The sequence below is a fragment of the Cicer arietinum genome, chromosome 4 (assembly GCF_000331145.2).
Source record: "Cicer arietinum cultivar CDC Frontier isolate Library 1 chromosome 4, Cicar.CDCFrontier_v2.0, whole genome shotgun sequence".
In the NCBI taxonomy this organism is placed as follows: Eukaryota; Viridiplantae; Streptophyta; class Magnoliopsida; order Fabales; family Fabaceae; genus Cicer; species Cicer arietinum.
This window is the reverse complement of record NC_021163.2, coordinates 17469525-17480142: the sequence shown is the minus strand read 5'-3', so window position 1 is coordinate 17480142 and position 10618 is coordinate 17469525. Positions and strand designations below refer to the sequence as shown.

The 10618-nt window shown below is 31.1% G+C and overlaps 2 protein-coding genes across 4 annotated transcripts in view; one reads left to right on the top strand and one right to left on the bottom strand.

Annotated features, from left to right (window-relative positions):
- Positions 1-2227: 2227 nt before the first annotated feature.
- LOC101489414 (anthranilate synthase alpha subunit 2, chloroplastic-like) lies at positions 2228-7308 on the top strand. The gene is made up of 11 exons (XM_004497181.3): positions 2228-2423; positions 2497-2681; positions 3258-3447; positions 3862-4013; positions 4438-4553; positions 4679-4925; positions 5008-5064; positions 5268-5420; positions 6125-6205; positions 6360-6446; positions 6679-7308. Exons 1-11 carry the CDS (start codon positions 2312-2314, stop codon positions 7000-7002), a joined length of 1704 nt encoding a protein of 567 aa, XP_004497238.1. The 5' UTR covers positions 2228-2311; the 3' UTR covers positions 7003-7308.
- Positions 7309-9489: 2181 nt separating this feature from the next.
- LOC101488628 (prefoldin subunit 5) overlaps positions 9490-10618 on the bottom strand; it is a 2731-nt gene continuing 1602 nt past the window's right edge. For 2 of the 3 annotated variants that reach the window (XR_003472553.2, XM_004497179.4), the window contains one exon: positions 10330-10544. The gene's annotated coding sequence lies outside the window, so the exon portion shown is untranslated. The other variant, XM_004497180.4, reaches the window with a different exon arrangement.

The window sequence follows — 10618 nt, the reverse complement described above, 5'->3', positions numbered from 1 at the left end:
ATCGTATTTTTTTTTGTTGGATGAATGATTATGGAGAAATGAATGAATTTGATTTGAATCTAGATCTTAGAATATATGGGTTGAAGATGAACATTACTATGTTTTTAGGGTTGAAGTTGAAGATCGGCAATTTTTTTTATTACTTAATTAGTTTTTGATATTTAATGAAATAAATTTAATTTTAAATTTAAACAATGTCCAATCATCATTAATGATACACTCACCATGCTCTATATCATCAAATATTTGCCTTATCAATATTTTTTAATTAAAAAATACAAATAAGACTGTTTAAAAAAAATTGAAATTACAAGAATGTAAATAAATAAAAAATATTACGATAACTAAAATTAAAATGATATATATTTGCAAAGACTAAAGACATACATAAGTCTTTTTTTTTTATTATAAAAAATCAAAATGATAGAAAACTTGATATTATTGTCCTAAATCTATCTATAATAATAATACATAAAAATGGAATATCGAGTTCAGTTTTGGTGTGTCTTTTCTCTTTCTAATTTTAACCTTCATTTATTTCTATCTTTCTATGATTAATTTAATAATTGATTATATATATATATATATATATATATATATATATATTTGTTTGTTTAAAGGATATTAAATTTTGGTGTAGCATTTTTTTCTTTTAACTTTTTTCCAATTTAATAATTCTTTAACAATCAAATTACTAATTTTTTCATTAAAAAAATATATAAATTTTTTGATAGTTTATATTATTTTTATCAAAAAATAAATTTTAGAATTTAATAAATAACGTTTCGCCCTACATCATTATTTTTTAATTAAAAAATACAAATTAGAATGTTTTTAAAAAAAATTAAAATTACAAGAATGTAAATAAATAAAATTACGTTGACTAAAATAAAAATGATATATATTTGAAAGCACCAAAGACATACATAAGTCTTTTTTTTATTATAAAAAATCAAAATGGTAGAACACTTGATATTATTGTCCTAAATCTATCTATAATAATAATACATATAAATGGAATATCTTTTTCTCTTTCCAATTTTAACCTTCATTTATTTTTATCCTTCTACGTTTAATTTAATAATTGATTTTTTTAAATATATATATATATATATATATATATATATTTGTTTAAAGGATATTAAATTTTGGTGTACCATTTTTTTTCTTTTAATTTTTTTCCAATTTAATAATTCTTTAACAATCAAATTACTAATTTTTTCATTAAAAAAATATAATTTTTTATAGTTTATATTATTTTTATCGATAAAGGATTTTTAGAATTTAATAAATGACGTTTCGCCCTACATTTCTTTTAGAAAAAATGTAATTGATGCAATAAACAGCCTTAATAATTTTAGAGAGAAAACAAAAAGAGTAATGTTAAAAATAAATTTTAATTTGATATTTATTATTAATTATTGGTATTGATGTTTAAATGATTGCTCGATATTTTTTAGATATTTTTAAATATGATAAATTACAAACCATTAATAATTAAGAAGTAAAAGAAGACAAATCCAAAATTAAAAAAGATGAAAAAAAACTGTTTTTCACTTTAAACCCCTTCAATTTATTTGTAGTGTTTTATTTTGATCACATTCCCCAACACTAGATGTCAGATGATACCCACACAAAAGTTAACTTTTTTGCTAAAAAATAACATACTCATACACTAACAAAAATAAAGTCAAATGACCAAAATAAAACACACAAAAAAAGAATTAAAAGATTAAAATAAAACTATAAAATAAATAAAGAGATTAAATATTAAATTTAGTTGAGGAAAAGGACTACCCAATAACTCAAAGTACCATAAATACTATTATACCAATACGAGCACAGCATTTAAATACAACTTTTTGGACACATAATAATTAAATCATTTATCTTCTAGTTATTATCATTTACGTTCGTCTCCAAACTTCCCCTGTAACACTAGGTTGTAGAGGTACCGGGCACAGGTATAGTACCAAGTACAATTAGGACAAGAATATTGAAGTACCTATAAAGTATTAATAAGCTAAAATGAGTAAATGACCAATTATCGTTGACTAGTTTGACTTTAGAGTGAGGTAAAAAAACTGAAACAGGGTAGTAGTAGCAAATCGTGAGGGCCCAAATAATAAAGCCCAAAACAAAACGAACAACCCAGCCTAACTACCGAACAGTATTAGTACGGCGCACGTGTATCAGTTCGAGTCACCATCAACGACCCACTCTCAGTACTTTTGCTTACTTTTGCTTTCCCATTTAGTTTTTCATTCCATTTCAAATTTCCAAGTTTTTCTGTAACCGTGACCTCGCCGTTATGGTGATCGAATCGTTATCCCTCTCAACTCTACCGTTTCCAAAATTCTCCGTTTCTAGATCCAGGTCCAACTACCGTCCAATCAGATGCTCCGCTCAATCTCTCCCCATAGGTTATTGCTCTCTCTTCATTCCGCATTCTCCGTTTTTTTTTGTTGCTTCCTGAAATGGTTTTTTTTTGTTCAGTTGAGAATGCAGAGAAGTTTCTAGAAGCTTCGAAGAAGGGGAACGTGATTCCTTTATACCGGTGCATATTTTCCGATCACCTCACTCCTGTTCTTGCTTACCGGTGTTTGGTAAAGGAAGATGAAAGAGATGCTCCTAGCTTTCTATTTGAATCAGCTGAACCTGGTCTTCAGATTTCTAGTACTGTAAGCTACTTCATCCTCTTCCTTTTTTTTTTCTTTCATTTTTTATGGTTAAACAATGTCCCTTATGCTATGTTTGGAAGGTAGATTTTAGAGGAAAAGGGATGGGAAGTGTTATTTTTCATTTCTAAACTAAGAAAATATAAAATGGTTTAAGAATTGATTAAAATTGATCGAAATTGAAATATTATATGATCACGACATTTCTTCGAGATTTTTTAAATTTTTTAAAATAAATCAAGATAAACACTTGGCGTTTCCAAATTCTCCAATATGCCCTAAAGGTATGAGGTGGTATTTTTTTTATAGTATCTGAATGTATTGAAACTTCCAAAACATCCATGAATGTGTCTTCTTTTAGCAATTTCATGCACGGAGCGGATAGAGCATTTGAGGACCTAACTAACTGAAAACACATATATGTGTATTGAACTGACTAGTAAAAGATACATCCGGGGATATTTATGTAATTTTGATAAATTATGATACTATAATGACACTAGTGACTGTTTACTCATTTTTTTTATGATTTCATTGTGAAAATGTGATGTTTTTGCTGGTTTGCATTGGTTGTGTTAGGGAAGGTATAGTGTGGTGGGAGCTCAGCCGTGTATGGAAATTGTGGCAAAAGAGAATATGGTTACTATAATGGACCATGAGGAAGGGAGCAAGATAGAGGAAATTGCGGAGGATCCTTTGGTGATTCCTCGTAGGATTATGGAGAAGTGGACGCCTCAACTCATTGACGATCTTCCAGAAGCATTTTGTGGTATTTGAAATGGACTCCTAATTGCTATTTAGTTTATAATTTTATCATGCCGTTGTGGTTCTATCGTGACTTGTTGTGATATTTATTTCTTAAAAAGTCTTGTAGTGTATGAATGAGTAGTTAGATAAAGATTCACAGATCATGGAGATTTTAATTTTTTTTTGTGATTCCGTGTTGACTGTAATGAGTGGAATGTCCAAGGGAATACTGGTTAGACTTGATTTATTTTCCAGCTTATAAGTGTTCCTTCAAATGACAAATTAAAAATGGAATGGTGTATATGACTTTGTTCACGTGCTAGACAAGACTTTTTTGTTCACTTCGCCTTTTGTGGCAAGAATGAATACTGTGTTGATGGACCTGACTATAAATGTCCTGTTGTGTGACTGTGTGCTGTTTTTTTTTTTTCCGCAGGTGGTTGGGTGGGTTATTTTTCATATGATACAATGCGCTATGTTGAAAAAAAGAAACTTCCGTTTGCTAATGCCCCCATAGATGACAGAGGCCTTCCTGATATTCATTTGGGCCTTTATGAAAATGTGATCGTGTTTGATCATGTTGAAAAGGTATTTTCATATTTATAATGTCATGTGTTATCCAAATGAGTTGATTACTTGGTCTTGATTCATATTTAAGAAAATTATGCTTCAATATATGACTTAATTCACGCTTTTCACGATAATAATATTTAATGGTAGACAGTTGAGTTTCATGCTTTATTTTCTCCCACTATGTTTGTGATGTGCACATTTCATTCGGCGGAGAACAAGACAATTAAGTGAAAATTCTGAACTGATTTAAATTAACGCACTTCAAATGTTGATTGTAATCACTTCACTATATCTTTGCTACCAACATGTTTAAAATAAAAGTCATGACTGAACCTAATCAATTAAGAGATATTAATACTGATTATACTATCTGAGAGCATTTACAGTTTTGGTCCTGAAGAATATTTGAATTTTTCTTATTTGATTTTGTTCAACCCAGAAAGCATATGTGATTCATTGGGTTCGGTTAGATCGGTATTCTTCTGCTGAGGAAGCTCTCAATGATGGAATGGACCGATTAGAAACTCTAGTATCTAGGGTGCATGATATAATTACGTGAGTAGTTTGTTCTTTCCCATTTTTTCTTCTTAGAATAACATTTCAAATTAAGGCTAAGGATGGATTTATTATTGGTTGTTCAGTTCAATTTCAGTATCTACAATTATAGTTTTCAATTTCAGCCCAAGGCTGCCTGCAGGTTCAATAAAGTTATTAACTAATCTCTTTGGTCCTAAACTGGAGATGTCGAACATGACAAATGAGGAATACAAGAAGGCAGTATTGCAGGCTAAAGAGCACATACTGGCTGGTGATATTTTTCAAATTGTCCTAAGTCAACGATTTGAACGCCGAACTTTTGCAGACCCTTTTGAAGTCTACAGAGCTCTGAGAATTGTTAATCCTAGTCCATACATGACTTATTTGCAGGTTTACCAAATTCGTCTGATATAATATTTTTTTACAAGTTTGTATTCAAAGGTTAACTTGTTCAAATATATACTGGTATCAGGCCAGAGGGAGTATTTTGGTTGCTTCAAGTCCAGAGATTCTTACACGGGTGAAGAAGGTAACCTTGTGCATCAATTAATCAAAGAATTGGCTTTACCATTTAATCTTCTTCCCCATAATGTCAATAATTTTCATTTATGATTATAGTTGGCCTTGTTCTTATTCATTAACTCTTTTTATTAGTTTCTTCCATTTTATTTGACATCTTCATTTTAGGTCCGACAAATATTAATATACATTTCTTCATATCTTTGTTCGCAGAGAAAAATCACCAATCGGCCTCTTGCTGGAACAGTTAGAAGAGGGAAAACACCAAAAGAAGATATCATGTTAGAGAAAGATCTTTTGAATGATGAAAAACAATGCGCAGAGCACGTAATGCTAGTGGATTTGGGGAGAAATGATGTTGGAAGGGTATATTTGTCAGTTCCAAGATTATTATATTTTATTCCATAGAAAAATAGATAAATGTAGTTTTTTCAAGGTTAAGGTTCCTAGGAAACACTTGATCTTACTGTAAATAAAAATGTCCTGAACACAGATGAAAAAGAAAGATATCATAGCCTCACACGAATAATAATCAATGTCACTTCTAGACTTTTGAACCATTCATAGCTGAAATTCATTGCTGCTCAGAATTTCATAAACATCACCGAAAAAGTATAATCACACCACATACATATTCATGGCATATCAGGTGAGTGGAGAGAAGACCATTTCTTGACCATTGGATCTTACATAGATTATCAAAAAAAATCTTACATGGCCCCATGATCACTTTTTTTTTTTGAAAAAACGCCGCATTACCACTTTATAAGGTCAATTGTGTTTGTGTTCTAATCCTGAGTATAGCACACGTGCAGAATTCAATGATCAAGAGTGGTTCTTCTTACTCTAATTATGCAACTCTTTTCATTTTTTTCTAGAAGGTTTCCTCTATTTAATATATATGCACTGCAAAAATTTCAATCTGATGTCTGATGTAACTCGAAGGATTTCAACATTTCATAAACAGCAACTGTCATATTGTTGCGCCAATGTTTGGTTTTGTATGATCCTAATTGTTTTGCACTTTTAGCAAATTGTGTGTGCTGCTTAATCCATTTCTTTTTATGCAGGTCTCCAAACCCGGTTCTGTTCAGGTTGAAAAACTTATGAATATTGAGCGCTATTCCCATGTTATGCACATAAGCTCGACAGTAAGTTCTTCACTGCAAATTAGAATTGTAATATGTATATAAATTTCGTATTGCCAACAATATAAATTCTTTTACCTTGCAATATTCACACTATTGATTCCATTTAGTTCAAAATTTCATCTTGGATAATAGAGAGCTGGGCCTGTCTTTGCAGGTCACTGGGGAGTTATCAGATCACTTAACAAGCTGGGATGCATTGCGTGCCGCATTACCTGTTGGTACAGTTAGTGGAGCACCAAAGGTAAATTATAGCGAATGTTTTTGTAGGCTCTTGTTCTTGGTGTAGTTTCTGGTACGGTTGGCACATCAGTTCTGATACCCTTGTGCCTGATAAATGGGGATTGTTAAGAAAAATGTGGCAAGTGGGGGTTATCAACCACACTTGTCCCTAAACATTCTGGGAACTTCACGATTCAGTCTTGGTTGGATTTCGTTGGTCCCAAATAGTTCTCATTAACGTTGCCGTAAAATAGGTGAAAGCCATGGAGTTGATTGATCAATTGGAAGTGGCAAGACGTGGACCATATAGTGGTGGATTTGGAGGCATATCTTTTACTGGTGATATGGACATTGCCCTTGCTCTGAGGACCATCGTTTTCCCCACTAATACTCGCTTTGACACAATGTACTCGTACAAGGATGTGAACAAACGCAGAGAATGGATTGCCCATCTACAGGCTGGAGCAGGAATCGTGGCTGACAGTGATCCAGCTGATGAGCAAAGAGAGTGTGAGAACAAAGCTGCAGCCCTTGCCCGCGCTATTGATCTTGCAGAATCTTCATTTGTAGACAAATAATTTGGGTTTATCCATCATCTGTGAAGCACCTTGACAATCCTTTGCAAAGCAAAGGAGACTTGGGAGGCAGATGATGGGACTTTTATCGTCAAGCTCTAAGGAGAAATCCTGGAAACTATCTTTGGGATACATAAAGACGTAATTTTGTCTTGTTCTATTAATTTAAGATGTGCCTCAAAAATAGCTCCCAGGAAAGTGGATATAATTGGATGGGCCATGGAAAGAAACAATTGAAAGGTGTTTAAATGTCTGCATGAATAGATATGTCCTACATGTATCAAGTGGTATTTGGTTTTTTATTTTGAATTAATCGGTTTTATAAAATTTATTTTAGATAAAAGTGATCTGAATTTAAAATGATTTGTGTTAGGAAATATTAATAAAATGTGATTAAGCAATAAATGTGACGCTAAAAGTTAATTTTAGAGGCAGAAGATCCAAAAGGTTTTAGAGATGAAGTGTACTTCATGAGACATATGCTTAAGGACATGCCCAAGGGTGCTACGGGAAGAGGTGGAGTGGGAAGTCACCAAAGTTTTGAATGATGGATGTCGTCTCAGTAACTAGACCTTGCTCCGAAAAGCCATCACAAGAAGCTCTTCTGAAAGCCCTTCTGAAGTGCATAATTGCAATTTTAAAAAGTAATTGAACAACTTTGTAAAATAATAATTATAATTTATCTGATGGTAAAAAATGATGGTCCACGGTAACCATGGTACAATTTTTCATAAATAATGACAAGTGATGTGAAAATAAGATAGCTATTTATTTTTGTAAAATTTAGCAAAATATCTATCCATTCGTACAGGTTATATAATCATTGATCATCAGATAAATGATTATAATTACAAGTGATGTGAAAATAAGATAGTTATTTATTTTTGTAAAATTTAGCAAAATATCTATCCATTCGTACAGTTGAAGTAAATAAAATAATTAAATATAATAAGATATCTATTTTCTTTATGGTCAAAATTAAGGGTATTTAAAAAAACAAAAAACTAAACTAAACTGTAGAATTGAACGGAACTGTTTTTGAACTGAACTGATTTATAAATATTGAAAATCGAACTGTTTTCGAATTGATTTTTTAAAACTAGAACTGAACCGAATCAGTTTTCAGTTTAAAAAAACTGAACCGAACTGGTTTTTCAGTTCGAAAAAATTAAACTAAATCGGTTTTTATTTTAAAAAATTTGAACCAATTTTATTTTTTAAAAGTAATTAGGGATAATTATATAAAATTTGACTTATATAAACAAAAAAAAAAACTAAGTTAAATCAGTTCAGTTCAAAGTAATAAACCGATTTATCAGTTTATTAAACAGTTCAGTTCGGTTTTTTGAACTGAAAATCGAATGGGATCATTTTTTTCAAGCTGAAAACCAATTCAGTTCAATTTTCAAACGGTTCTAATTCAGAACTGAATTTTACCCACTCTTATTTAAAATCATGTTTATGTCCACTAGTCAGATCTAGGTAAAAGTTCATTTGCCATGATGAAATCACACCATAGAGAATATGGGGGTTTACCAATATACTATTTGTAGATACACATGTAGAAGAACAATAAAGTATAATACACATTGTTCTTGTTATCAATTACGCAAGGATTTTGATTGTTTAAGACCTGTTTACTTCGTTAAAGTTTTTTTTTTTGTTTTTTTTTTTTAAATTTATTTGTTTACATGATAAGAGTAAGAGAGTCTCTTAAATAAACAATAAACAATTGTCTATGTTTTCTGAAAAACAATGAAAATGTCTTCTATTATTTTTGAAAATGAATAATCCTTAATTAACATTTCATTTTTCTCTCTGTCACAATAATTTACATTCTCACATCTAAATAGCAAAATTATAATGAGCACGTCAAACTTTCACAAAGTAAACAAATACTTTCAGACTTTGTCTGTGAATTGGAAGGAAAGGGTGAACTTTGAAAAAAAAGGATGGAATAAAAAATTGAGAAAAGAATTTTGAATTTTATTTTTATTCATAATAAAAATCCCTCTATTTTAGAAGACTTAATCAAATTCTTCGTATAATTTTTATATTGTTATAAAACACTATAAATTAAAAAATATAATAATCATAAACATTTTCTTACCATTATCTACAAAATCATTCTCTAAAAAAACATGAAAATTTTATCTCTATTTTCACTTTCCGGCGAAGCCCTCACTTTCCCTCCCTCCCCTCCAAACTCCCAAAGAAAGGCTTAGTTTTCATATATGAGACATTAATCTTTTTTTTGTCAGCAGCCTTATTCTAATCATCACATTAACGCGTGAAAATTATGGTCATCAGGCAGGGCTATTCCAAAAACAAATGTAATATACTCAATCGCTTCGGGAAAGCAAGAAAAATTGTGCGAAATTAGGAAATAGCCATGGAGGGCTCAAACACCTATATCATTTGTACAAGCAAAAAGGAAGACCTTATGATGCAGTGTTTTCCATGATTGAAAAACCAAACATACAGCTGCGGTTAAAATGAAAAATGGTATAAAAGAAATTGGTGAATCAATATATTACTACTTTGGACAACCAATATAGAATCGATTAAAGTGGTGCAAAACTGAGAAAAACCAATATCCTCTATTGCATTATGTTTGTGATCAAACAACACCTTGATACGAAAATAACTCTGGCATAATTCATTGATCATCTTGCTCCATGACCAAGACTTTCCCCTCGCACCAAAAGTATCTCACATGATGCACGACTTTTTCTCTGTATTTTAGCAAACATATAAAATCCTATTTCCACTTCTGTTTTGACTCTGCTAGCCACTTTTTAGAGACTTTCTAAGCTGCTAGTACCTGATATTTATTTCAGTTTTCCTTATTTTTACACAAGAATCATGTATAATAACACTTCCAAAATTTTATCAAGTTGTTGAACGCTATCCTACAACCAATAATATTTATCTTTGGTCTGAGAGCCCTCTATCATGCGGGTGACCTTTTTAGCCCTCTTCTTTGAACCCCTCTTCCTCAAATTACCATTTCTTTTCCCCTTCAATAGTTGTCATTTTGTCCTAAGATCGTTAAACATGATTTTGTTCTATTAAATTTTTTTCAACTGAAGTTTATAATCAAATCTATCTCCTAGTATGACTTCACCATTAACACAGTTTTCTATGCAGTTTCACGTCATAAAAATCAATTTGTGAACATGTCACCCCGTTCTTGTGTATAAAGGATGCTCCTGTCTTTTGCAAGAGCAACTATTAGCTATAGTAGTCCATAGTGTCAGCTCAGTAGAACATGTTTGATCTTATAACCTCAGAGGACGAAATTTAAACCCCTAAGGAACAATTGTAAAATAACTATTAGTGTTACTTTAATTAATAATAACTATTAGCTATAGTAAAATTAAAATTGCAAGTTACAACAAAAGTCTAAAACATTTTAACACAAAGCATTAACGTCCCCTTTATCATAACCCCTCACAGACACCTTCATATCGTCTTGCATAATTCCATTGAACAAAGAAAGGTGAGGAAATGATAATTATATACAAGAGCCCCATTCTCTTCCCCTGTGACAAATGCCAAATGATGAAATGAAAACATGCCTAAAATATTGTGGTAAAGGCCAATAAAAAGCGGTTCA

What these genes read in the sequence shown, in the direction of transcription:
- LOC101489414 (XM_004497181.3), top strand. Translation starts at nt 2,312, where the DNA reads ATGGTGATCGAATCGTTATCCCTCTCAACTCTACCGTTTCCAAAATTC. An exon ending in TTCTTACACGGGTGAAGAAG is followed by an intron (nt 5,065 to 5,267) that starts GTAACCTTGTGC and finishes CTTTGTTCGCAG; the next exon opens with AGAAAAATCACCAATCGGCC. An exon ending in GGAGAAATGATGTTGGAAGG is followed by an intron (nt 5,421 to 6,124) that starts GTATATTTGTCA and finishes CTTTTTATGCAG; the next exon opens with GTCTCCAAACCCGGTTCTGT.